Source organism: Aythya ferina, assembly GCF_964211825.1.
Source record: "Aythya ferina genome assembly, chromosome: 3".
Lineage (NCBI taxonomy): Eukaryota > Metazoa > Chordata > Aves > Anseriformes > Anatidae > Aythya > Aythya ferina.
Window position 1 is genome coordinate 23,067,286 of NC_140298.1, and position 27,577 is coordinate 23,094,862.

At 38.4% G+C, this 27,577-nt stretch overlaps 1 protein-coding gene across 1 annotated transcript in view; it reads left to right on the plus strand.

The window, feature by feature from the left end:
* The first annotated feature begins 1,095 nt into the window (after positions 1 to 1,095).
* CNIH3 (cornichon family AMPA receptor auxiliary protein 3) overlaps positions 1,096 to 27,577 on the plus strand; it is a 42,979-nt gene continuing 16,497 nt past the window's right edge. Inside the window, exons 1-3 of the mRNA XM_084515335.1 lie at positions 1,096 to 1,232; positions 23,825 to 23,893; positions 25,004 to 25,051. Of these exons, the coding sequence (XP_084371461.1) occupies positions 1,152 to 1,232; positions 23,825 to 23,893; positions 25,004 to 25,051 (198 nt within the window). The 5' untranslated portion in view covers positions 1,096 to 1,151. The remainder of the gene's footprint in view (positions 1,233 to 23,824; positions 23,894 to 25,003; positions 25,052 to 27,577) is intronic.

Here is a 27,577-nt window from a genome sequence, read left to right on the forward strand (position 1 = left end):
GTTTTGTAAAGACTTTGCAAACATATAGCTTTCATCCATGGTTTTCAGAATATTTTTAGATTAGTCCTCAGGTAGACCTGTGGTATTTTCTACTGATTTTTTGTTTGTTTGTTTGTTTGTCTGCAAACCTACTGTATTGCCAGCTGCTGTGGTACAAAGAGACAGAAGAACTGGCTGTAAATCTTAAATAAACTCCCTGCAGAAATGGCTAAGGCATGTCTGGAGACACTATGGGAGCTATCAAAGACCAGGTAAGAAGGAAGAGGCTTACCCTTCATTTTAAACATGTATTTTAGCTGTTTGGATATTGCGAATACCCTGAACTCACAAAGCGCGATCTCCCAAATTGTCGTTTAAAACGGCTTTGCCGTTTATTTACCCTATCTGCAAACATCCTTTTCACCTTGTGGGGAAGAATCTCAGGGTAGTACTTTGCTGAGCGGCTCAGTTGCAGTCAGATTGCCCCTTGGGCCGTTTCTGCCTGTCCTCCGGAGAGGTGACCCCTGGCAGTGCCTCAGCCTTCGTCTGGCCATGCTCTCCTCCTCAGAGGGGCCTCCTCGGAACGGATTTACCGTTCTTACTAAAAATAATAATAATAATAATAATAAAGCAAGTTTGGGCAAGTCATTTTTTCAAGATCTGGCCCAAGTCGACCTCAGCTCATAGCCCACGCTCACACTATCGTGATATCGTGATATGGTTTCCATCAGAAACACGCGGTCGTGACGGAAGGCACCGCCTTACAGGTGACAGGACCCCCACACACACCCACCCACCCCTCGGCGAAGCCCCCCGGCCGCCCCCATCACCGTCGGCAGCCAGCCCCGCGCCTCACACGCCAGGGCGGAGAGGAAGGGAGAGGAAAGGAGGGGAAGGGAGGAGAGGGGAGGGCGGCGGAGGGGCCGCTCGCAGCTCGCTCCGCAGCCCGCAGCAGGTGGAGGGGGCGGGCGGAGGCCGGGCACGGCGCTGCGGGAGGCGGGACGGGCTCGGAGGAGCGGAGCCTCCCGGAGCTCTTTGTCCTGGGGCCGAGCATCCCCTCCCTTGTGCTGTCCGAGGGTGACGAACTCCGCCCGGCCGGCGGCGGGGGCGCGGACGCCCGTCTGCCCCCCGGGGGCTCGGGGGTCGCGGCTCCCCCGTGCCGGCTCCCCGCCATGGCCTTCACCTTCGCCGCTTTCTGCTACATGCTGTCGCTGGTCCTCTGCGCCGCCCTCATCTTCTTCGCCATCTGGCATGTGAGTACCCGGCGGGGGCCGCCAGCAGCGGCCCCAGCCCCGGGGGGGCCGTCGGGGTCCCTGACAGGCGGAGCGGGAGCAGGGGTGGGGGGCTGCGGCGTGGGCTGGGCCCCCGAGAGCGCCGTGGGGCTATGTACACGTATATCTGCATCCCGTTAAGTTTTCACAAACGTAAATCAAGGGAAGTGCTTCCGCGATAGCTTGTGAAGAACGCGCTTGTTTGTGCCTCTGGGAAGGGCTCGCACCCTGAGCGCCGTGGTAGCGCTGTGCGTGTGGAGAACTTCTACGCCGTTGACTTTCCTTGGCATAAAGGCAGCCGTGCACCCAGCATCAACCCTGTTAACACCACAGCTCTCCGAGGGACGTGGCTTTTGTTGTCCAGGAGCCGAGCACTGTCAAGGAGAAGCCTCCACATATCTGGTGATGCTGATCTTTCCTTCAATAAGTGCTACACCAACAACTTTCTTAAGCATCACGTTTGAAGTTGAAACTTCATCAGTCGTTGTGATGCGTGAGCTGGTGTTTCGATTCCTTCTTCACCAATTTCACTTGAAAGTGGTGGTGTTCACTCCCTGCTGTATGCAGGGGGGCTGTGATAGGACTAAGTGTGTAACTTAAAATATGGTTTTCCACAATGATGAAATTATCCATATGCATAATTTGAAATTCTTTTATGTTGTTACATAGTGTGGAATTATTTACACTATAGCTTGTACGTCTTTGTATATCACACAGAGAACTTAGTGCAGTAAACGTTCAGGCTGGAGCAGGATAAGCTGAAACAGAGCTCAACCAGTCCAGGTTGGATGGCACTTTGAGCAACCTGATCTAGTGGGTGTCATCCCTGCCCGTGGCAGGGGGTTGGAACTGGATGATCTTTAAGGTCCCTTCCAACCCAAACCATTCTGTGATTCTGTGAATGCCTTTGCAGGTACCTGATAGAATAAGATTAAAAAACAAAACAAAACAAAACCTCCTCTAACTAACAAGCAAGGGAGATAGAGAATGTATTTTTCTTATAACATGAGTAAAGCTGCTAGCTTAGCTGTATGTAAGCACGTTAGAGGTAGGAAGCAGTCAGCTGAGAGGATTCTTTGAAATCTAATTGTTCTGAACAGTTAATGGTGCAGTTACAAAATTTTTCTTATTAATGAAATGACAAAAAAGGCAATGGTGATGTCGTGTACTGCAAAGACTGAAAAGGATCTCTAGGAGTCAGCTACTGTACTCCCACTCTTCAGAAAAAAAGGGCTAGTACAATTTAGATGATTACTCATGTTTCCTTCTTTCCTTTTCCCCAAACCATAAGGTCTCCCAAAGGGATAACTCTGCAGATTCTTCAAACCAATTAGAGTTAAGAAGTGTTTTCTAAGTGTTTGCTGAATCTCTTTCTACAAATTGCACTGGTATTTCTGTAATCACTACCACAGTTTTATAATTTTTTATATATTTGAAGTCTGCTACTGTGTTTCAGTAGTTGTCTTTTTCCTGGACTGAAGTTGTTGTTGGCTGAAGACATACAGTATGTCTAGCAAATGGTGCAAATTACTTTTCCATACATAAGTCAGTGTAGTCACTGCAAATTTAGTGAAACATTTTTCAACTTTCAGTCTGTAAACCCATGGAGAGCAATCCATTATTTATAGAGATATGTAAGAAGCAAAGAAGAAAAGAAAAACCCTTTGTCAATAGGCTTATGTGTATGGCACCTGTTTCTCACATCCATTGTAAAATTATTGAGGGATTGAAATTGAAAATGGCTGGAAACACCATTCTACTGTAATAGAGCAAGAATTGGTACTTCTGTTATAAATAGATAATCCTATTGAAGTGCATGGTTTGTGTGAAGGTCATAGAATAACAGATGGAACACCCTGCCAGAACAAATTTTGAAGCATACCGATTACAAAACAATTTCTATCGTCCTTTCTCTAAGAACTGTTATAATTTGCTTCCTGATTTCTTCTTAAATGTAGTCTGACATGTAGCTTATGTATTGGGTCATAGGAGTTTCTTTTACCTTAAACATCTCATTGTGAAAATCTTCCCAAGAAACAAAACTCCTACTCCTTCCCTGCAACCAGATTTTCATCTTTATTTTTTGCTGTAATATATTTGCAAGGGACAGTTGACACATTTTAAGTAGTTTCTTATAAGGGCAGCAGAGGATTTTAAATATTACATTTTTCTGCTACAATGCTTTTTTTCTTGTTCCTTTTAATGTTTTGTTACTAAGAACAAAGTGCTGATTAATCTGAGCATCTCATCACATTGAAAAATTACAGGGTCCTAAGGCTGAACTTGCATTTACATTTTGTAAGCTATTTTAAAGGATGAGTATAAAATGCAACATTTGAACTTCATGTTGTTTGGACCAGAATCTGACTGAAATTTGGGCAGTTATATGGAATGAATTAACAATGGCTCAAACAAAATCTCATTTTCTTCCTACTCAGTAGCCAGGTGGATTTCATAGGAGTGATAGTTTTCATTACTATAGATGTAATAGGTTTAATAAAAACTTCTGTGGTATGGGAATTTCTTAAACGTTTAGATTGTTCAATGATCACATTACCTCCATCTGTAATGACACAACACTAAAAACATTATGTAGAAATGTATACTTTTGTGTCACTGTTGTGGAAAAGTACTAGAGAATTTAGTAGAGAATGGTGATCCTTCTGCTTGGTTTCTTCTAACAATCCTGTGGAATTGAATAAAGCCTCATATTCCCATTACAGAATTACATAGGCTGTTTCAAACACTATATGGGCTGTTTCTAGTGTTTGGAGTAAACTTTGCATAACTCTATGAATTAGATGTTTCTAAATTTAATAAAACTTTTTCATCTGATGTCTCAATGTGTTGAGTGTGTTTGAGTTCTCATAGGTACACAGTTTAGTAAAGTTGATTTTACTTGAAGCAGTATTTGCCAAATGTGTATCAGTTAAATTAGATTTGTCTTCAAAAGAAGTTAGCATCAAAATGTTAGGAAAACTTCAGTGAGCAAATATCTTATGGGGAAAAAATAAATAAATAAATATATATATATATATACATATACACACATAGAGATACCGCATGTGACTGTAAGCTGTTTCAGACATAAACTTTTGATAGCACTTTATTTGCATTACTAGCTGTGGTATCATCTACATGTATATTGACCAAGGTGTCCACTCTGTTGGACTAATACAGCTGAGCATATTTTGGTGGGGTTGCGTGGTACAGCTAACATCAGGATTTGGTCTGTCAACTGCATAATTTTATATCTGCATCTGATCATGCTATAAACTCAAAAACAGAGCGTATGGTCTTCTTACTAAATATCATAGACACTTTGTTTTGCTATCGTCAGCTATTCTCCTTGTTCTTTATAAACAGCATTTTAATTACATAAGCTGTTTTACTCAATTCCTAAACTATTTTAACTAAGATTTAGCTTCCTGTTAACATTTAAGTGAGCCATGTCAGGTCTTTTTGAACTCCCAGTAAGATTTGACATACCAAGTTCTTTTCTAGTATGGCTCCATTGATTTCAATTATGTCTGAACTGAAGTTGACTGAAAGTGACCAAATTCTGGTTTATGTGTTGTCATTTAATATATGACATGCTTAATATATGACGTACTATTTTTCTCTACAAATACTTTGTTTTGGGGGTAATCTGACTACATGAAAGACAGTCCTTCCCTTTCTTTGTATTTTAAGATGAAATTAACTGCTTTGAGATTTGTTATTTTAAGAAAAGTTTTATGAAAAGAGCTTTTCAAAGTGTTCCATTTTATAACACCACAACAAAACAAAGTAGCAAGGACATTACTGTCTGAAAAATTAATTCAAATGGTGGACCATCTCTTTGACCTAATACCAGTGTATCTGTGAATGTGTGCAATTGCTTAATAACCAGTAATACTTAAGGATTGCCAGTAAGCATTAGGAGTATTGGGCCAGAGAAAAAATGAATGGTGCTGGTGTAAGGAGTTGTACCACATCAGCTGGGCTTATGCAGTTCTTCAAAATAGTTGTGAATTCAATTGATTCTAGAAAAAATTGTGTCATGGCAAGAGTAATATGAGCTGAAATCTGTGGTAGTTACCTAAATGTAATAATAAGAATAAAATAGCAGAGTATATATTTTTTGCTGTATTTATCCTTTCAGAGTTTGGGGACAGTGTTAATGCTGATAAACTACCTTCATACGACACTGGCCTGAATTAACAGTTACCAGATCACAGTTCTATTTAAAACCAGTGGGAGGCAGTGACTGAAAAAAAGTGTTGTAGGCTAAGATGGACTTTTAGTTTCTAATTAGCTACTTTTTTTGAGAATACCAAGGAAGGAAGCCTTTAGAAACTATGTGGTGTGCTGTTTCCTCTATTTGCTTTGTTTGTTATGTTTAGCAGATGGCTTAAATTTTCTGTTCATTGTTTCTCATCTACTAAGTGTGGATAATAGAACTGAACTCCAAGTACTGCATGACACCTTATCAAATATATCCCTAAAATGTCTTTGCTTTCCAACATAAGGTGCTATGTACGTAGAAGACCTTGCCACTTCTGCTATTTTTCACTATGGTCCTGCTGATGTGGACTGTATTTTATCAGTATTCAATTTGAGGTAGTGTAGGTAGAAAAATTTGAAAGCTCTCCAAGAGTTACATAAATGGAATTTGGTGAATATTCAGTACCCATCTCACTTAGGCTTCCTCATAAAATTGTTAGCCTAATTTTTGATAAATTGTTTAACCTTAGTTTTAAAGGTAAGTCAAAAGCACACAAGATAATTATTTAAGGCTTGTGCTGATGGCAAATTCACTTGAGCAAAGCACTTTGGCCACAAACTGGTGGCTAGTCTATCAGTTTTCTCTGTGTATCAGTAGCTTAGTTTATCTGTAACTGTGGTTTGGAGGATAGCTGGCTGTTCTATCAGAGTCCAGTAAAAAGAGCTGTAAGCTCACTTGAACCTGTACTTCTCTTCAGCAAAGGCTGCTGGTCAGCTCAATTTCTCCGTACAATACTTTAGAGCCCGCCTTGAAAAGAAAGTAATTTCCTTACAGACTTGGTTGAGCTTGAATATTCTTTCAGTCATTGAAGTTCAGTTCTGTACTTTAATGAGTCATTAATTCAGTTTTCTGAGAATATTGGATAATTATGTGATTAAAAATAGAATGAAATTAAGGTTTGAGGAGCAGGAACACAAACACTGTTGTTATGTTATACATATTTCTGGAAGAATTTTTCTTCTCTAAGCGACTGAGCACATTGTCCCTGAAGGTTTCATAGTCATGACAGCTTAAGGAGTAAGTCTGATGTGTCTGGCTATAACGTAGCTTGACAGCTCCCGTACACTTTGCTTTCAGAAGTTAGTCACATTAATGCTGACAGACAGATACCAGGCCAGGCAGCTTAGGCTACTTAACAAAATATACTTTATGTATTGAAAAGTAAATATATTTCAGTTTAGTTGCCTTGTCATGCTTAAGTATTAATTAAAAAATGGTATAAGTCTTTGGCTGTGCCACAGATTTAAAAGCTGTAAAAAGATTAAAATGGATCTCTCTATATATTGGAATTGTCATGATGAGATTTATTTGGAGAAGGGTTTTACATTGTAAATGGTTGCCACTGGTTGTAACTCCAGATGCTTCACAAGTCACAGTGACACTGTTATCAACGTACAATAAATTACTCTGTGGAGTCTTGTGTCTCCCTCCTTCAGCAATGTGCAGAGAACTGTTTCAATGTTATTTGGTTGTCACATATCCAATATTTTTTTTTTTGTTGTTGTTGTTAATCATAAGGTTAGTTGGAAAATCTACTTACTAAAGGGATTTTATCTCAAAATTGGCAAATAATCTATTTGTAGTGCTTTTTTCAACTGCTACGTTTGTTGATAAGCATGGCAATATAGCTGTCATATTTCATTAGACTGTGAATGCCACTCTCTTGATTGAGTCTGAGGCATGAGGTTTTAGCTCTTATTACATACATTTGTATATTCAGTCACCAAATACTATGTTCAATCACCCTTAAAATTCAACATTCAGACTTCTGGCTGAGTTGCTTCCCTTGCCCCCTTCACCCCTCCCAGCATGAACGCCCTTCTATCAGAATGTTTTTCAGAAAGAAGAGGAGGAAGCTGAGCAGAGAATGAGAATCTAGGTATCTCTTTGACCCATTCCTCTTCTTCAGTGTCTCTGACATGCAGTTCATTTATAATCAGTGTTGTTGCTGACAGCTAGCAGTGACTCCGCCAGGCAAGCAAACTCTGTCTCACAGAAATTAAAATTAGGGGATACTGAGGGACTTACTGGTTTGTAGGTTGGTGGTTTTGAAAACACATCCACTTTCTGTGGAAACAAAGAGTCTTTCCAATATGAAACAAGTAAGTACTGTTGTTATTATTGCCGTTCTTCAAAGGGGTAGTCACCTAAAGTCACAGGACAGAGTCTGTTCATGAGGCAAAAGCAGACATCAAATAGTATTTTATTTACAAGATCAACTTGTTCCAGTGTTTTACAGTTGGAAATTCCATTTTATTATTATTACTATTTTTTTGTTTGTGGCCATGATGCTTTTCAGAGAGCAAGATGCAATTTTAACAGGATGGTTCCTGTGTTCCTTAGGTAATAATTACACCTTCAGAAATGTCTCCTTCCTGTTCAAAGAAACAATACCAAGTTCATAAAAAGATTTAGATTGGGAGAGACTTAGGAAATCACCTAGTCACATCTCTTCTTCAAGGCAGGCCTAATTTCAAAGTTAGGCCAGGCTGCTCAAGTCCTTGCCTGGTTGAGTTGTGAGTTCCTCTGCAGACAGAGACTCTGCAGCTTCTCCAGGAGCCTGTTCCAGTACTTGACCACTCCATCTGTCTCATTTTCCAAGTCATCGGTGAAGATGTCAAACAAGACTTGCTGCAGTATTGATCCCCCAGTAGCTCCTAACTGGGCAGCCCTAATGGCAGACTTCAAACCTGAGACCACTACCCTTTCAGCCTGATGACATAGCCAGTTTTTCACCTTGTAATCTGCCTATCCTTTCCCTGTCTCTCCTGTCTGGGTATAAAATATTTTGCGGGGACACAGCATCTCCATCTTGCTTAGTGTTTCATTGTGTGCCCACATAAACTCAAAGGAACATCAATGTACCTTGTCGTGACAGGACAAGGGTCTCTTTTCTTCACTTCCCATTGAAAAAAAAAAAAAAAAGTTACTGTATAAAGCAAGGATTTATTTTAGGAATGTTGTAAAAAGTTATATTAAAAGGCACTGGAAGATCACAAAACATTTATAATGGAAACAGGCTTTCTCTTTAAGATTCTGAAGGACTGCTGAACTTGCACCTACCATTTTGATAAAGTGAGCACATGAAGCAGAACACAGAGGTGATGAAAAAATGATGCTGTCAAGGAGTTGTTCCATAGAACTTTGCCTGGAGCTCCTCACTTATGCAATAGATCATAAAATACTTTTGCGTTGTTTGTGGGTCCTTTCTTATTTCTAAGCTTTTGGAGGCTGTGTCATATTCTTACTATCAGAGCTAGATTTTATTTTATTTTTTTAATACAGCTGGAAAACTAAGCACATCATGGGAGTAACTGGAGTCCAATAACAGAAGATCTACAGTAAAATGGTGGGAATTAGTAAGTTATAGTCGTTGTAATTATCTGATAACAGTTGCTGTGCAAATGCCAGGTATTGTTGATAAAGTGCCATTTTTTTGTTGTAATGACATTTGATTTTTGAATGCATTTAAATGCCAGCCATCTTTATGCTGTGAGTCACTGTTTCAAGTGTTTGATTGTTTAGTCAATCTTCTGTTGCATTATTATTTTATCCTGTTAAGAGTTCTTGCTAAAGTTATTTGTATCACCATGTAAATATAAACTGCCTTGTACATTCACAGAACGGGTATTTATAAGGAAGCATAATGAAGACTCCATGAAGATCAATTCAACCAAAAATTAATCAAAAACATGTGCTTCAGAGTTGGTCTGCTATTACCTAAACACTATTAGATCCTTTAGAAATCTGATTTGTTGATTTTTTTTTTTAAGTGGCAGGTGTGTTTGGATCTATGCTAAAATCTGTCCTTATCCTTACTCATGCTCTTATAATTAAACTAGTCAGTGTCACAGGAAGGTATGTGAACAGATGAGGCAAGATAATAGTGTTGCTGTTTGATTATTTTACTCTAAAAGCTTGATCCTTCTTACTGGCTGCTGTATCCCTTCCCCTTACCTTATTTCTGCAAAAACAAGTGCATTACTACTGCATCCCTTCCCCATGCCTTATTTCTTCAAACACAAACGTGTCTGGTGTGTGTGTCTGGGCTTCAGAGTTACTTCCTTTAGGTTCTGCCTGGCCTCTTTATGGGAAAGAAAATCTGTGTAGATCTTGAACCTGGTCATTCCTGCCTGATGCCACCTGCTCGAAAACCTCCTATTCTCTTGTCCTGCCTCTTGGTGGTCCAGCTGGGCTTCTTCTGTGCCATTTGGAGGCAGGGAATGCAGATCATCAGCACTTCTGCCTGCTACCCTGTAATAGGCTTCTTTCTGAGACAGAATTGGTAGGACCCCATGGTTGAGTAGGTGACGGTTAAGAAGAATGGTGTGGGAAGAGGGAAAGTGGGACTAAGGGAAGTAGGACTCAAGGGAGAAAGATGAAGGAAAGCTCAAAAGATGGTGTGTGTATGAGTAAGGGACAAAAAGAAGGATGATTGAAAATGCAAAATTCTTGCTTGGGGAAAAATTATTTGAGAAGAGAAGAGAAGGCTGACTGAATCCAGAAGGTATGGTTGAATTCAGATGGTGGACATTTTTGGGCAGCCTGTGTAATGAGTCTTCTGTGTGGGTATGGTGTAATACATGACATGCTTGAACAGATTTATTAGCGACAGAACATGAAAAATGCATTTTGTGGGTTTTGGTGAATGTACATAAACCATTGCTGGTGAGAATGGAGAACATGACAGAGGGAAAAGAGGTAGCAGCAGCAATATGAAACCTGTGAGGAAATGCAAGAGAACTCAACATAAGGAGTGGGGGAAGATACTTCTCCCAAACAACAGTTTTTGCACAATAAATTGACACCGTTGAGGAGAAAATTGACCTGAAAAAGAGTGCGTGTAAGAAAACAAAAATCTCAACATGATGATTTGTAACCATATATATGAATCTTTGAAAGTTAAGTAATACAATACATTGGAGTGGGATGATAAGATTGGAAACTTGGTAGAGACAGCAGTAGCCAACTCACAAGTCTCTCATTTATTACTTTTATCTTACTCATATTGAAAAAAAAAATCTTGTCTTTTGATCTCATTCTCTTACCTCCTTCTTTGGAACAAATATTTTTTCTAATCGTATGTATTCTGGTGTATTTTTCCATCTGTTTACTACCCTTTCCCTAAAATTATTCTGCAGAGACATCCTGTTTATTCCTAGCTTTGTGATTATCAGCTTTGTGCTGGTAACTAATAGAAAATGTGCTTCAGTTCCTTTCAAGAATAATTTATGAAGCAGAGCCTTGTGACTTTAACATGTCTGTTAAACTTAAATAATACGTTTCCAGGTAAAATACATGTAAACTTTTTTTTTTTTTTTTTTTTTTTTTTTTTTCTTCTCAGAAGAATGTGCTGTATTGATCAGTTTTGAAACTAATGGATTTATTTTTTATTTTTTATTTTTTGCTTAATATTATTAACAATATTTTTTGTCCCTTAAAAATGTCAAGTGTTGAGTTTCATTCACAGAATACTGCTGCTTTTTGAACTTTTTTTTTTTTTTTCCTTAGGCTTTCTGTTTCACTGTACTAAAAGCAGTACCAAAGTTTTAAAGTAAATGAATTGTGACAAAATACTGAAATCATAGAGGGGGTGGGGGAAACATGGCACTCTTCACCTTAAAAATTCCTCCTCCACTTGAGGTCTGTTTTGAAACGTGTACTAGCTGCAGGGAGCAAAACTATTAGCCTATTCAGAAACAGGCTCTGTACAGCTGTATTAGCATCATCTCTCCTGTACAGCTTGCTTGCTTGTCTTTCTCCTCTTAACGAACTGCAGTTTATCTGCACAAAGCTGTTTTTTTCTTTTTTTCTTTTTTGTTTGTTTTTGTTTTGTTTTTGTTTTTTTCCTGTCTGAGTTTCAGCTGGTCTAGACTGAAAGTAAGGGAGTGGATTTACAATTGTGATACAAGCACAGGTAATCTCTGAACTCTGTCAGTGGGGAATAGGTGGAACGTCTTTCTCTTTCCTGAATGTGAGAGGGTTGACGCATCTCAGTTTCAGGATAGCAGGGTAACATATTTCAGTGATTGTGATGAGAAAGTCAAATCTGTGTCCAGAATCTTGTTGTTAGTAAAACTGTTTCTCCTTGCAGTTGAATGAGGTGATTTAAAAACATTTCATAGCAGTTGTAGAAATCTGTCAATAGATGCTTATCAAATCATCCTTCTGGGGACATCGTGTTCCCAACAGAATTTTGCAGCTGCTGAGTGTTTTTTTTTTTTTTTTTTCTCTCGGTGGTTTTGTCAAAACTAATAACAACAAATGTATTCTTAACATTCAGAAACGAGGTTTACTTTTTCAAATTGTTGTCTGCAGGGTTGCCATTATAATAACCAGTAATGCACTGAGATAGTAACTTTCCATTCAAAGTACTCAAAACTCTGCACAGTATGCTTGTATTCCTGAAGATAAATTTCTGTCTTTCTTACAACATGGAGTTTTTCTTTCTTGTACTAATACATGGACTTTCAGGTGACTGCCCAATGATTATTCTTAGTGGTTTCTCTGCACCTCTCTGCATGCTTGGAAATGTGACTTGCCATCACTGAAACAATGCTATTACTTTTGTCCATCTATATGGTTTCTAGTTTTTGTCCATCCACATAGTTTTTGTTTGTGCAGGGGAATACAGTGGTGTGACTATACAAATGCAGACCGGGATATTTGTGCATGTGCTCTTGGCAGGAGAGCCTTCTACGGATTTTTATCAATATTTAATTAGCGTAGTTGTGGTGGTTTTTACTTAGGTGGGCAGCTGAGTTCCACCACAACTGCTCTCTTGCTCCCCCTCCTCAAAGGGAAAAAGGGAGAAAAATATGATGAAAAAGGCTCAAGGGTTGAGATAAGGGCAGGGAGATCACTCAACAATTATTGTGAAGGGCAAAACAGACTCAGCATAGGGAGATTAATGAAATCTATTACCTATTACTAACAAGCTAGGTAAGTGAGAAACAACAACAACAAAACTAAAAACACCATCCATCCGTCCCATCCACTCTTTTCTGTGCCCTCCCCATAAGTAGCACAGGGGAACCAGGAATGGAGGCTGTGGTTGGTCCCTGACGCTTCATCTCCGCCACTCCTTCATGGTCCCTCTCTGCCCCTGCTCCATGTGGGTTCCTTCGCATGGGATGCCGTCCTTTCCAAACTGATCCTATGTGGACTGCTTCTCTTCAAGCACTGCTCCCACATGGCTCTGTACCACATGAGCAAACTGCTCCAGCACGGGTCCCCCACGGGTGGGCGGCAGCTCCCCCCAGATCCTTGCTCCTCCACGGGCTGCAGCTCCAGCCCGGGGCCTGCTCCTGCAGGGGCTCTCCATGGGCCGCAGCCTCCTCCAGGCCACATCCACCTGCTCCACTGGGGGCTCCTCCACCCATGGGGGGGCTGCAGCATGGAGATCTGCTCCATGTGGGGCCCATGGGCTGCAGGAGGACAGCCTGCTCCACCAGGGACCTCTCCACAGCCTGCAGGGGAACTGCTGCTGCCTGCCTGGAGCACCTCCTGCCCTCCTGCTGCACTGACCTGGGGGTCTGCAGGGTGGTTCTCACTCCTCTCTCCCAGCTGCTGTTGTGCAGCAGTTTTTTTTTCCCTTTCTTAAGTATGTTCTCACAGAGGTGCAAACAACATCCCATATCGGTTCAGCTCTGGGCAGTAGTGGGTTCCTTTGGAGCCAGCTGAAACTGGCTCTTATCTACCATGGGGCAGCTTCTGGATTCTTCTCACTGAAACCCCCATGAAGACCCCTGCTACCAAAACCTTGCCACATAAACCCACTACAATACTATAATCATGTCTCTACGTTTCCATAGGTAGATGGGAAAGCCTTTTGAATTGTGTTTGTGGAATAGAGAGTGCATGTTTTTAATTTTACATGTAGGAATTTCTATTGGAAAAGGCTTAGGATATGGCTTAAATACTTCAGAAGTTGCAGTAAGATTTTAATGACTATTATCTTAAACATCCAGTTAGACCTTAAATAGTTTAAATTGTATTGGCCTAAATGTAATACTGCCTTACTAATGACATTTCAATAAAAAGATGAAAACTGTTTGCTCAGTTTTTATTTGTGCAGCCCTGGATAGAGCCACAAGAGCTTTGTTTGCAATAGCAATGTGTTCAGATTTCTGCATGGAGAGTTGTTTAATAGTAGCAGCATATGAAATTCAAGTTAAGTAGAGCAAAGAAATGCCATACGATTATTACTGCTAAATCTGATGAATAGAACAATTTTCCACCCTTGAGTGATTTAAAACCCTTTGCAATCTTAATCTAGAAAGGCACTGCTTAGAGCAATACAGTGCTATAGAGATGAATGACAGTATAATAATCAGCCAGAAATGCATAGTTTCACTGCTCATATGTTATTAGTCCACTGACAGTATTCTTTGTTTCCCCAATCATTTGATGTAGTGCAGAAATCTGGAGGCTCTGTTTCTTCTGCCATTGTTTCTGTAAATCATGTAATTTTCAAGTTTCATTTTTCCCCTTGTATTAAAAATGGAAATGATACTTTCCTAGCATTTAAGGCCTTCACTGCCTTGCAGGAAGATTTACAACTGCAAAGGATTATTAATTATTATCATTTATTTTTACTGATAAATGTGGTGAATCAATAAGTTTAACATTCAGAAAAATAAATGTTTTGGGGGAGAGGTATAAGAAGAAAGGATTTCCTTTCATCTCACTTTCCTCTCTGCACTCTGCTTGGCTGGAGCATTAAGATTCTCATTAAAACCAACATTTCAGATGGAGTAGTCTGGGAAGCTACTGAGTTACATGGGCAGATATGATGAAAACTAAGATTTGAGCTTTTTTTTTTTTTTTAAGATATTGATATTTAACAAAAGAAACAAGCAAAGAATAAAATAAGCAAATTCTTTAACAAGCAAAGAATAAAATATGAAGAAAAAAAAAGATAAAACTATTTGACTTTTGTGACACATTACCCATCCATTCACGCAATTTTGAATAATCATTTTAAGAAACTGCATTCTGTCACTCTCTATTAAAGGTGAGAAAAGCTCTTCATAATAACTGAAAGTCAGGAAGGTGGTTTCCACTAAAATTATACTTGACAATGCAAAGATCACTACAAATTATTTTGCTTTATGTCCTGTCCTTGCTTCATTGATCATGTAATTGCAACTTCCAGAGAGATATAAAACTCACTTTAAATAAAATTAAGATGCAGATGTGTGCCAATATGGCAACTTAAAATAGCAGGTGGGTTTGTAGCTGAGATCATACAGGGAAAGGCAGGGAACTAAATCATATGAGATAATATTGAGACATTGACTGAAATGCCCATATGGCTAACGGGGAAGCGCTGTTACAAATCTGAGAGCTCTTGCTGTGCTTCAGAGATAAGCAGTTAAAAACAGTCAAATAAAGGAAAGGTTGTCACGGATAAGCAAGTATTAAAGGTTTATTCTTTGGTACTAACATGCAATTTGAAGTTATATATCACCTATGTGGATAATATATCCATGTAAAATTACAACATTAGTAATATCTAAGCTTAACAATCTTTTTTTTTTTTTTTCTTTTTTTCTTTTCTTTTTTTTTTTTTCCTGAATATATCTACTACATTTTCAAGGTGTACATGTTTAAACTTGCACAGATTTTGTAGAATTCTGCCTACTGCAAAAAGACACAGGTGATGCATTGTTTGTGCCTGACACTGGCAGCTAAAGCTGTACTCTGAAAGCTTGTTCTACAAACTAGGAAGGCAATATTTATTAACTCCATTACTAGGTTCCTTGTCTGAAGTACAAACCCTGAAGTACAAATAGTGTAGGCATTTGGCTTGTGGAGCTTTCCCTGTTCTCCTGAATCTGAGTTTCTGTCTAAAGAATCAGATTTCATCTTATCTTTGGGTGTCTTAATCCTTAAATAAGGGATAGTGAAGTCCATAAATAGCAGTGGTGTTATATGTCAATATAAAACTCTTTCCAGTTTCTAAATAATGTATTTAATTCTTTTACTAATTCAAAAGCTACACTGACTTTTGAGACTGTTCCTGCACTTGCCATATGTAAATTCCTGCAATGTGGTTTGATACAGGGATAGAAAGCAGGTCTGCATCAGGTCTCTCCGCTCAAGCAGTTTCTAATCAAACTAAAGCTGTTAAGATCAACGCCAAGCTGGGCAGGAGTGTTGATCTGCTCAAGGGCAGGAGGGCTCTGCAGAGGGATCTGGATAGGTTGGAATGATGGGCTGAGGCCAACTGTATGAATTTTAACAAGGCCAAGTGCTGGGTCGTGCACCTGGGGCACAACAACCCCATGCAGCACTACAGGCTTGGGGCAGAATGGCTGGAAAGCTGTGCAGAGGAAAAGGATCTGGGGGTGCTGGTTGATGCTCACCTGAATGTGAGCCGGCAGTGTGCCCAGGTGGCCAAGAAGGCCAGTGGCATCTTGGCTTGGTTCAGAAATAATGTGGCTCAGGGGAGACCTTATTGCTCTCTACAACTACCTCAAAGGAGGTTGTATCAAGCTGGAGGTTGGTCTCTTCTTCCAAGCAACAAGTGATAGGACTGGAGGAAATGGCCTCAAGTTGCTCCAGGGGAGGTTTAGGTTGGCTATCAGGAAAAATTTGTTCACTGTAGGGGTTGTGAGACACTGGAACAGGCTGCCCAGGGAAGTAGTTGAGTCACCATCCCTGGAAGTATTCAAAGGACATGTAGGTGCTGTGCTAAGAGGCATGGTTTAGTGGTAGACCTGGATGTGCTAGGTTGGACTTGATCCTAGAGGTCTTTTTCTACGATCTCTAGAGAATCAAACCTGTATGATTTTATGATTCTAAGATGCAGTCATATGTGTATCAAGGAGCAGCTTTTCTTGTCTTTTTTTTTTTTTTTTTTGCCACAGCTTGACTTGCAAGGTGGATTTCTCTGCTTTATGAGGCATCTTCAGATTAAATTCTTGCCGTGCTTCTCTGTTAGGGACATTTCTTCTTGGGATTCAGCCATAGACACAGTTATTTTTGGAGTCAGTCCCCACTTACATCAGCAATGGGAGAGTGTGATTTCCCTTCACCCAGAGAGTGCTTAGCCTACTGGATAGCCATGTGAAGCCTGAAAAAGGAACTTTATTTCAACATTTTAAATTTCTCTGCCACTCGTTATTGTGCTACCACACAGTTCATGGCCCTTTTCTCTTGTTCATAAGGGCCTTCCTTCTTATCATTGCTCCTAGAAGTGAAGGGTTAATAATATGGGGATAATTAGACATGTAACTTTTGTATAAAGGCTCTTGCAGAAATTTGTCAAGAAAGAGGTTTTGACTTTTGATTGATTAAATTTAGTTTCTATCAGGCAGGTGTCAGGACAAAAAGCTCCAGGTATCCAAGAGTTAATTCATTCATTTAAGGAGAAACTTGAAGTAGAGATACAGTGCCAATGTCATTTAGCTTTGTTATTAATTCTTATTCTTGTGCAAGTACTGTAATGCACAAGATTTGCATGCATATGAGTGGGTTTGTATGAATGTCAGCTAGCATGAGCTGGGATGGAGTTTTCTGCTGAATTGAAGAGCAATGTCTTTGGAATCATGCCAATTTTGATGTGAGTTCCTTCAAAATAAAACTTTCTCATTTTACTAAGTAGCTGTTGTAATGAAGCAGTCTTGGCAACTGTTTGTGTTATTTGTGAACAAATTTAATTTAGGAGAAGGTTCCCAGCTTTCACAGCAGATTTGGAAATGGTCTTCCAAAAGGAACAGTGAAAGAAGAAACCATATGCCTCCTCCCTGTTTTTAAAATAAACTTGGTGTATTTATCACTAGTATTTTATTGTGGTGTCTGCAGAAGTAGGGAGTTGAACTTGATGGCCCAGGATGTCCACTTTTTCCTGGATTCTGTTTTGAGAATTAAGTGGTAATAAATTAAAAATATTTACAATCATTGCTGTTTCAGTGTAGTACAAATGAGATACTTTGATCTAGAAAATAAGATAAAAGATTTCAGTCTCTACTAAGCAGTGTGCTTGCTTTAAAATAAATACAATAGAAAATTGAATTATGCCATATAATCTATTTTTTCTAAAACCAAAATAAATTTCAAAGCAAATGTTTAATTTTGGAGCAAGATTTTTCTTTTTGCCTTACGTCTGGAATTTCTTTGAGGATTAGTTTATTGGAAATATTGGAAATGTTTGTTCTTCTGACCGTGAGAAAATATGTAATTTTGAAAACTCAGATATTTACCCTTAGACTTCTTTTTACTAAAAATGAGGATCCTGTTGCTTGTGCTAGTCAATAAAATGCAACTGTGCAGAATCATTGATGGATGCTCTTTCTTTATGAAATAGGAGATTAGAGTAGACTTAAAACATTTCCCTGGAAGTTTTTATGGTTTCTGACTTCCATGTCTTGGTCAAACTAGGTTATGTTTTGCTTTCTGCTGCCTTAAATCCTCCAGTCCTGCAGTTTTTTCTCTAAACTCTTTATATTATACTGATATTCATTGTCACATACAGTTGTATGCTCCCCAACCCCTGAGTGTGTAACTAGTAATTAGTGAACCTGTGCTATAATATGTTTTGGATATCCCGTATATTGAAGTTTTTGTTTGCAATGAACTGTTGATTTATTGTAGATCTTTTTACACTCAAAAAGATGTCTACTGGGGGGAATGTATGAGAATAGCTTTCTAATGTGTAACACTGCACAACTCCAGCATTTTAAAGTCAATAAGCTTTAGTGTCTGGCTTGCTGAAATAGAGCTTACTATAGGTAAAACTGTAGGCATGGTGAATAATTCTGTGCTCTTCCAGTGGGTCATAGACTGAACTTGTGAACCTGAACACAATGCAATTCTGCTGCTTGCCAAAAAGCTGAAATTCTTGTTCAGATTCATTTAATGTCATGATAAGAATTGGGTGGCAAGCGTTTTTCTCTCAGTTTATAACTTTGTCAATGTCACCACTCTGTGCATCTCCCTATAGGCTCCCCATGCACATTGAGATCAAGACAGTGACAATTTCATCTCTTTCTGCACTGGTAACTGTCTGACACTCATACATTTTGTCTGTTGCTGCTTTTGGTCAACAAAATCCAACCCAGCTTGTACCAACATAGTTTAAACATGATTAAGGTTCAACACTGTAAATATGTCTATACAGCAGTTGATGGGCAGGCATGAAATGAATACAAGCACAGCATGCTCCTAAACCTGTTTGTTTGCTGTCCATGTGCTGACTCAGAGACAGCCTGGGAACTGCCTGTACGGGTGCTGTGAAAGCAGAGCAGAGGGGTAGACAAACTGTTTGAACAAGCCATCAAAGACAGTTTCTTTAGGGTAGGATTGGCAGGGTGGTAGCAAGGAAGCATATGTTAAATGTTACTGTTCTGTTCTGTGGTTAGTGTGGTTGTCATCAAGTTCTGTTTTATTTTAACTTTTCTAAGATACCAATAAGCAATAATTTCCCACTTCTTTGCTGTCACTGAATTGAAACACACACAGCAACCCTACCCACTAGCCCCAAATATCACATTCTAAATTAAAATGTATTTCTGTAAGAGCTGAGTGATTTCAAATTCAGAGGTCATAAATCCATTCCTGCCATTAATAGGTGAACATTTTCAGTCTGACGTGTGTATAAATATAGAAAGATAACAAAATTCAGGTTCAATCATATGTACTTCATCGTCCAAAGCTGTTGTCTGGAGAGATGAGCACAGAGAGTGCAAGTAATGGAGGCACATTTTTATAAATATCACTGCAGCTGTAGGTATACTGAAACATACGATGTCATCACAATCTCATCTGTTGAGTGCGTGCTTAAACTGGGCAAACTCCTTGTTGATTTACAGTTGTAGCTATGAGATTTCCAGATTGTGTGAATCACCAGAGAATGCTACCATTAATTTTATAGACCTTTGGTTCTATTAGTTGGGTAACACCCACAAGTACATTTCTATCAACAGAAAGAAGTGCAGCTAGGCAGCGGAAGAACAAACTTCCTGTGATGTTTTGAAGTTTTGAAGTGTGGGATCATAGAGAAAATTATACAAGTCAAAAGGTAAATCAGCATCCATTGCTCATTCAATCTCTGTCCCCTTTTTACAGTAATGATAAAAGCTGTTGGTAAACATGATACAATTTTTTATGTGATGTAGGTCTGCAAATGAACAGATTTGAAGTTTGGGGGGGTTGTTTTATTTAGGAACCCCAAGGGGAAAAAACCAAAACCAACCAACCATCCATCCAAAAATAAAATAAAATAAAATAAAATAAAATAAAATAAAATAAAATAAAATAAAATGGTCCTTATTCTCTTTCTAGCAAGCTGTATACAACATTACTATTTACTGATATAAGTAAATTTATCTTCTGTGTGCTATCAGTCCATGGTGTATGTTTCCTAAGTGCTATCCATTTGGCTTTCTGCTTAGAACCATGACTAGAGGCTGGTCATTTTTCTTTGGAACAGTCTGCTCGTTGTCTGGCCTTTGGGGAGATGGGGTCACTGATGTCCACACATATGTATGTTTTGCAGTCTTTATTGCCACACTGGGTCAAATTAGTTTGGATAACAAAAAGATACTGAATGGTTTATAAAATGCATTCATTTACAAAGGCTTAATGATTTGCTGTCCCTGACTGGGACCTATTACATTGTTTTCCTTGGAATGAACTGTTCTGTCAAGATACTGATGAGTGTGATGTTTTCTGAAGTGAAATGGACATTGAACACACTTGAATGCTGTTCCAGAGCATTCAGCATCTCTGATGGGCTGATGTATGGGAAGCAGGTAGCTATACTGCATCCAGAGGAAATGTAACTGGACAGCAGATTGTTTCTTTGGAGTATGGCCAGAAGTCTGCACTTCCTGTGGAAGCATTGTGAAATACTTAATAGTGGCAAGTAGTTCATTTTTTTTTTCCCTTTTTTTTCTCTGTAAGAAAAAAATGGCAACTCCAGCCACACGATTCCCTAGAACATTAAACTGCTACACAAGGTTAGTTATAACTGAAAGAGGAAGATGTTTCCTCACTGATTATGTAAAGCACTCAGCAGCACAGCCCTCCCTTATCTGCTGTAACACAATACCGTTTGTTGCTCAGTTACATACTCTACGGTGAGCAACCACCAATCTTAATAATCTACAACTTTGTTTCCATCATTTCTTATCTGCACTTTTAAAAATCCAGCATGAGAGGGAAATTGAAAAACTCAACCAACCACCATCAACAAAAAAATTGGGGAGTTTCTCTATATTCCTTCTAATTGGAGCCTTCATAATATTACACTTCCAAACTTTTCACTATGACTGAGAAACAGAAATGCACTTTCTCATGAATGAAAGGAGATATCTTCATGTAAGCACTGGATTTCCAGTCCTTTGGATTTAACAAAATACAAACTATTACGGAACCTTTATGGAGATGAAATATTAAGAGTTTGAGAGGATTTATTTCTGTCTACCTCTTTCCAGAGAGATGCTGAAACTTTTTCTGAAGAAACTTTCCTACCATCCTGTGTGCTTGGTACAAGTCCTCAGTCTATTTCTTGCAGTGTAATAGAAATCTATCTCAAAATTGTTGTAACTGGCAGTCATCCCAAGAGGATGCCTGTGAGACTATTGTATTTAGGCCCGCTGTTTCCATGAAAACAATGTGCTTAATTGTTTCAGATTCATTTCAGTGCACTTAGATATTATGCCATCACAACAAAAAATTAACTGCTTGGTAGCAAATAAGGGCATGAAGCTGCAACAGGGGAGGTTGAGGATGGATGTTAGGAAAAGGTTCTTCACAGAGAGGGTGGCTGGGCACTGTAACAAGCTCCCCAGGGAAGCAGTCGTGGCACTGAGCCTAACAGAATTCAAGAAGCATTTGGACAGTGCTCTCAGACATATTGTCTGATTTTTGGGTGGTCCTGTGTGGAGCCAGAAGTTGCACTTGATGATCCTTGTGGGTCTCTTCCAATTCAAGATATTCTATGAAAGTAGTAGTAGAAAGAGTAGATTTTATTTTGTCTACAGAGCTGTGGATGCTGGGGGAGAGAAAGATGGGGTAAGAGATAGCTGAGGAAATCTAAACACATAGTATATTTGAGGCTAATCTCTTTTCCAAACTGTTGTTTAGGATTTCTCCAAGACTTCTCTTAGCTGCATTAGCTAGCTCAACAGAGCCCTACCTTAATGATTCTGTCTTTCAAAGTGACCTAATTCTTCTCCATCTAAACGTGTTCCAGTGTTACCCTCAAACCTTTGTGCTCAGCAAATCTTTAAAGGCTTTCCTGGTCTTCCCTTAGAGTAGAGTTCTTCTCATGATTCCAAAATTTCCAGTTCTCCAAGTTATTGTCTCATACCAGTCTTCACTATGGCATGAGCTGGCTCCATACTGTCTGTTGTTTTACTATTATCTCAAACTCCTTATTGCTGTTACTGACTACCAAAAGGAAGAGCACAGCAAATTCACTATTTTTTTTATTATTATTATTACTATTTCAAGAAAATTTTAGCTCACTTCTGTGTTTTTAACACCTGCCATTATTGTACATTATTAAAAATAAAGTTGTCACTCAAAGCTCCTAATAGTTTTCTATCTTCAAGGCACATCTGTAAGTACTGGTGCAGTTAGACAAAGAGAATTTAAGGGATCCCAAAGTAAATCAGTGAACAGAGTCAGCTCTCTTACCTGTTACAAGAACATCCTTCTTCCTTTATATTGATGCAGCCAGTGCTGATGTTGATATCCAATTATGAACACAACCATGTGTCTGACTTGCATGGTCTTTACCCTCTTAACAATTGACCCATTCCTTATTCCCTTATTCCCAACCTTATCCCTCACAGTTGTACTGTAACCCTCTCACAATCTGTTATTTGCTCTTTCACCTTAGTCTAAACAGCTCATTGCAGACCTAATCCCTAACTCGTGGAGATACTGCATCCATGGGGAGAAACACTTCACTTATAATCATGCTTTTATAGTTCCCTTGGTTTATTCTGGCACTTTGACTTGTCATGGTTGAATAAATTGAATTTTGTAGTGTGCTCTTAGAAAATGCCACACTCTTGATTTTAAATGTGCTTCAGAATGATGAATGCAGCATTAGAGTGCGATGCAGAGTAGTAGTTAGATTTGTGGATTGTAGCTCTAGGTTTTATCCTCAAACCTCTCGGCAGATTATTAGCAGAATCATTTGTAGACTTCCTGTTTTGTATGCATTTCATACCTGTAAAATGAACGTGTTTTAACTATACAGCGGGTCTGTGTTGATACCCACTTGGTTATTGTTTGAACAGCGACGCAGCAGGTACACTGTAATATGTCACAGAATGGCTGTTGCACTCATATACTAATTACCTGACTACTACCTTGTACTCCTCTCATATTTTTACTGGGTACAAATACTTTCCTGGGTTGTAAGTTGTCTGACAAGGAATCACTTTGATTGTGTGTTTATGTAGTCCTTATCACCGTGAGCTTTCGTTCCTTGAGTGAAGCCATCAGAATCAAAGGTATTGCTAGAATACAAACATGAAATGAAGTTAAGAACATGCTTTGAGATCTTTGAATTAAATATGCTGAGGGCTATTACGGCTGTTTTATTTCTAAGAAAGCATCATGAAACTTTACTATTTTTATGGGCAATTTTATCTGCTGTGTTTTAAAAGCAGGCAGTAATTACCAGTGTACCTAAATCCATCAGCTCATGAATGAAACTAAAGGACCTGAGCAAAAGACCTCTCTCTGTTAATGATATTTGAGGCAAATGTTCTAAGACCCACTGGAATTTAGGAAGGACATGTTTTGCTCTAGAGTAGTTTACCTTCTATTCTAGAGGAATACGCTTGCAAACATATAGCTTAATTCTGAATTAATGTCTGAAGTAGGTTTAATAACTTTTTTAAAAGGATCTGTTGTGCATGCATTAAACCTGGAATAGTGCATCTGATGCTTCACTGTGTGTTAAGAAGCTAGTGACTATTTCCATCAAGCATGGAGATGTATTTGTAAAATAGTTTTACATCTTTTGAAAGTTTGAGAAAGAATTCCAGCTGATGAGAAGGAAGATGGGAAGGAAGAAACCCGGAAAACAATAATGCTGAAAGGGATACAGATGTGGTTTTACAGAAAGACAGAAGGATTAATGGATTTTAGGTTTCATATTTAGAAGTATCCCACGTTTTGTTTTAACTGTTTCCGAAAGGAGTGTATTAGGACTCTAGGTTCCCTAATTTTCTTAGGAAATGGCAGGAAGGGAGACAACACATCTAACTAGCCTCTAGCAGAAAAATAAGCATTTGTATTAACATTCATTACAATGTTTGAAAAAATTGTTTTTCAGATAATTGCCTTTGATGAGCTACGGACAGACTTCAAAAGCCCTATAGATCAATGCAACCCAGTCCACGCAGTAAGTACATCCAATGATGTGCTAAGCAACAGCTACTAAAGATGGGTAGGTGCACTGAGCTATCAAAGTATGAGTGTGGAAGGGAACGTAAAGCCTGTTGTGAAGACAGTTGTAGTTTGGAAAATTGATTTATTGGGCTAGTCTTAGGAAAACAGAAGCTTTTTATGCTAATAGCTTTCCTTTTTGCTGAAGAAGGCAAAAGAAAAAATATTTGGAAGTTCAATTATCTCCTACCTTAGAAGTCCTCCATCAGATAACCCTGCTGGAATAAACATTCCTACATTTTCACAGGCTCTCATAACTTAGTATGACTGACTGAACTTTGTTCCCACCATTTCCTCCCTTCCTTACTATCTTGTTGCCTTGGAAAAGGGCCCTTGACCCTTAAAGGAGTGGCCACTGTCCTTCTACATACCCTCATGATTAACCCCAGTTATGCAGAGAGAAATCTGATTTTACTAGTGAATTTCTCATTATAAGCCATTTAAAGAAGATCGTACTTTGACTTGTTTTCTTTCTGTGGATCAAGCTTAGAGCATCTTTTGACTCAAAGTACTTAATTACAGTTACTTTTAGTGTTTATGAATAAATCTGTTGTTTAAAGTGATATTTCTAGGACATTATGGGTATTATTCACTAATGGGTTAAATTATAATAGCACATGTTGCTCAGACACACTATTAGTGATAGTGGAAGTGCAGCTATATCAGCTTTTCAGTTTTTTTTTCATTCAGTCTTATCTCAAAACTAGAGGCTGGTTACGTGAAAATGCAAGGCCGAGTCTCTGTGTTGTAGATTGGCTCCAGTCACAAATGTTGACTTCAAAAAAAAAGTTGAAGCCTCTGACTCAAGGCTAACATAGACATGAACCTCCTTTTTATACTGCTGTTTTCAGTAACAGATGACAAAATAACATTGGAACTTAGAAATGAGTAGATCCTTTGACTTGCATGCAGTACATTAGAAGTGAATACTGTTGGTTCAGATTAATAACATGTTGCTTCCCTGCAACCAAAAAATATGATTTTGACCCCTTGTACTTGTAATATATTGTCTTTAATTTATAACACTACCTAATCTTCCACCTTTTTCCCCACTTTTTCTTGACAGAGAGAGCGACTGAGAAATATTGAGCGTATTTGCTTCCTCCTGCGAAAAGTGAGTGTAAAATAGTCTAGGATTTGTGAACTGCATGAGAATTAAAGCCAACGAGTGGTTATCTACATTCATTTGCTCTTTGAATAATTCTCATTCTCTGTTGAAAGGTTCAGTTCTACTGCAGAATTGGAAGTCATGATGACCTTGTTAGAATGGAGTAAGACAAATTATAAAAAGTTGACATAGTAGAGGATTCCTAGATAAGAAATAAATCCCGAGAACGTCTGCCCATTAGTTTTGGGACATGCTTTTGGATGGTGGTGAATCATTTTGCAGTTGCAGCTTAAGGTGCTTATAGCCCTATCATTTGATTTATAGTGTTGTAATACAGGCATTAGATATTTTATTTTATTTTTTTTTTGAACAGGGGCTTGGTATTTAATAAATTAAATATTTTATTACCTACATATTTAATAATTACATTTTTTATTTGGCTGAATTTAAAAGTTGATACACCATTTATTTTAATTTGGCCAGAGATGATGAGTGCCTCAGTTTCTGAGAGTTGAAGAAGCTGATAAATTATAGGATTGATGTGGTCAGGTTACATCTTTCCTCTGTAGATTGAAAGGGGGCTTTCTTAAACACTCATTGTTCTCCTGACTCTGTACCAATGAAGTCAAAATAATCGTAGTTCCAAAATATTTCACTTTATATATTAAAGTTTCTCTAAATTGCCTTCACCAGAATAGTAATGGAGCCATCTAAATCATTCAGCATTTTTGCTTAACAAAGGTCATCACTGAAGTACAGACTGCTGACTGCATCCTAATCAAGCTAAGAACTAAATTCAGATGTGTTTTTAATAAGCCGAGGGCCCCGTCCTTAGAAGCTTTTGGAAAACCAGTGCTAGGAAATACTCACTTGGGATGACCCAAAGATCTAGTTGTGACCACACTCAGAATGCAGGAAATGACTCAGATCAGTCAGAACCTGAGACAGATCTGTTTGGCACCATTATGAGCAAGCCACATTTAAGAACTTAGCATGGTTAAGACACTAGGGATGTGAAAAGCAGAGAAAATACACTTATCACCAATAGCGTTCCATTTTGTCATATTGGCAGCCAGCCATTTGCAAGCTGTGTCACAGTTTATCTGACATGAAGAAACTGGTGAGTGGTAATGTATTAATATATGTGAGCCCATGGGAGTGCCTTGCCTTCATCAGTATTTAATTAATATTGAGACTCAGCCTTCTTGTGAACAGCAAAATGGAGCATTTTGTCTAATTACAGATTCTGTATTCAAAAGGGATTGGCTGCTTCTGGTTCTCATATTTTGTTAATTCAGTGTCTTCAAAGTTCTTTGGGGATACATTTGTTTTAATTGAGAGATGATATGAAAGAAGAAGGTGGTGGAATAACTACAGAGATTTGTAGTCTTTAAAACTGACAGTCACTAAAAATAGCTTTAGACTATGTAGCATAAAGTATTCATTGTTGGGGATAAATTCTGGCAAAAACGGTGAATAATTGAGTGTTGTATAGATACAGGAAGACAGCAGTTAAGATGCTATCTACAAGCACTAAATATATCCCTCATTATAAAATTGTGTGGCTTTAGGTTTGTTTCTCCTTCTATGAAAAAGCAACATATCTTTTTTCCTCTGTCACGAAGTCAGATAATTATTTTAAATGGCTTTGGGAATAGTGTTATATTACTATTTATGACATTAGAACTTAATGATGAAGATCTGTTGTAAATTTTTAAAAAAAGAGGTTATAGGTAGGTTATAAAAATACGTTCAGTTTCATTATAGCCTGGTTTTAGAAGGGGCTCATTGGAATTACTAAATAGGGGTACAATATGCCATACAAATGATACTAATGAGTTTAAGGATGGATTTTTTGTTTTATCTCCAAAATACTTGGAGAAGATTATTAACAAACTGTGACCAGGTACTTGATATGTTACCAGATACTGTATAATTTAGTTACATTTTCCATATTTATTTATATATATTATATATATTTATATATATATATTTTTTTTTTGTGTGTGTGTGGTGGTGTCTTTTTTTTTTTTTTTTTTCCTTTGTTGGGGGGGGGGAGGTTCGTCCTGAAGGAGTGAGTGGAAGGGAGCAAATTCGTCAAGAAATCTAATGATAGACAAGCTGATATTAATCTCAAAGATGTTTCAGATGAACTTCAACTGTCAAGAAAAAATAAAAAACAGCAGACAAAAAATATGCAAGGACAACTTTTGAATAACAAAACTTACAGCTTGTTCAATACTCCATTACTAGCATGAGTAACAACAAGAGTGGAATGTAAATCAGTAGCTGGGTATTTAAAAATAAAAATATCTTCACCTAATGCCTTTTGAAGCAAGTACTATTATTTTAGTCAGGAGGCTGATAACTGCCAATGCTTGGTCTCTTCTAGTACCTCTGTCACATTTCTAGTAGAGCTGGATCTAGGGTACTAGTGGTGGAAATGTATCATGTACATGTTGTGGTGTTTACTAGATACAATTCTGTTTTTTACAGCTTTGCAAAAATAAAATTATAGAATTTTAGAATTAT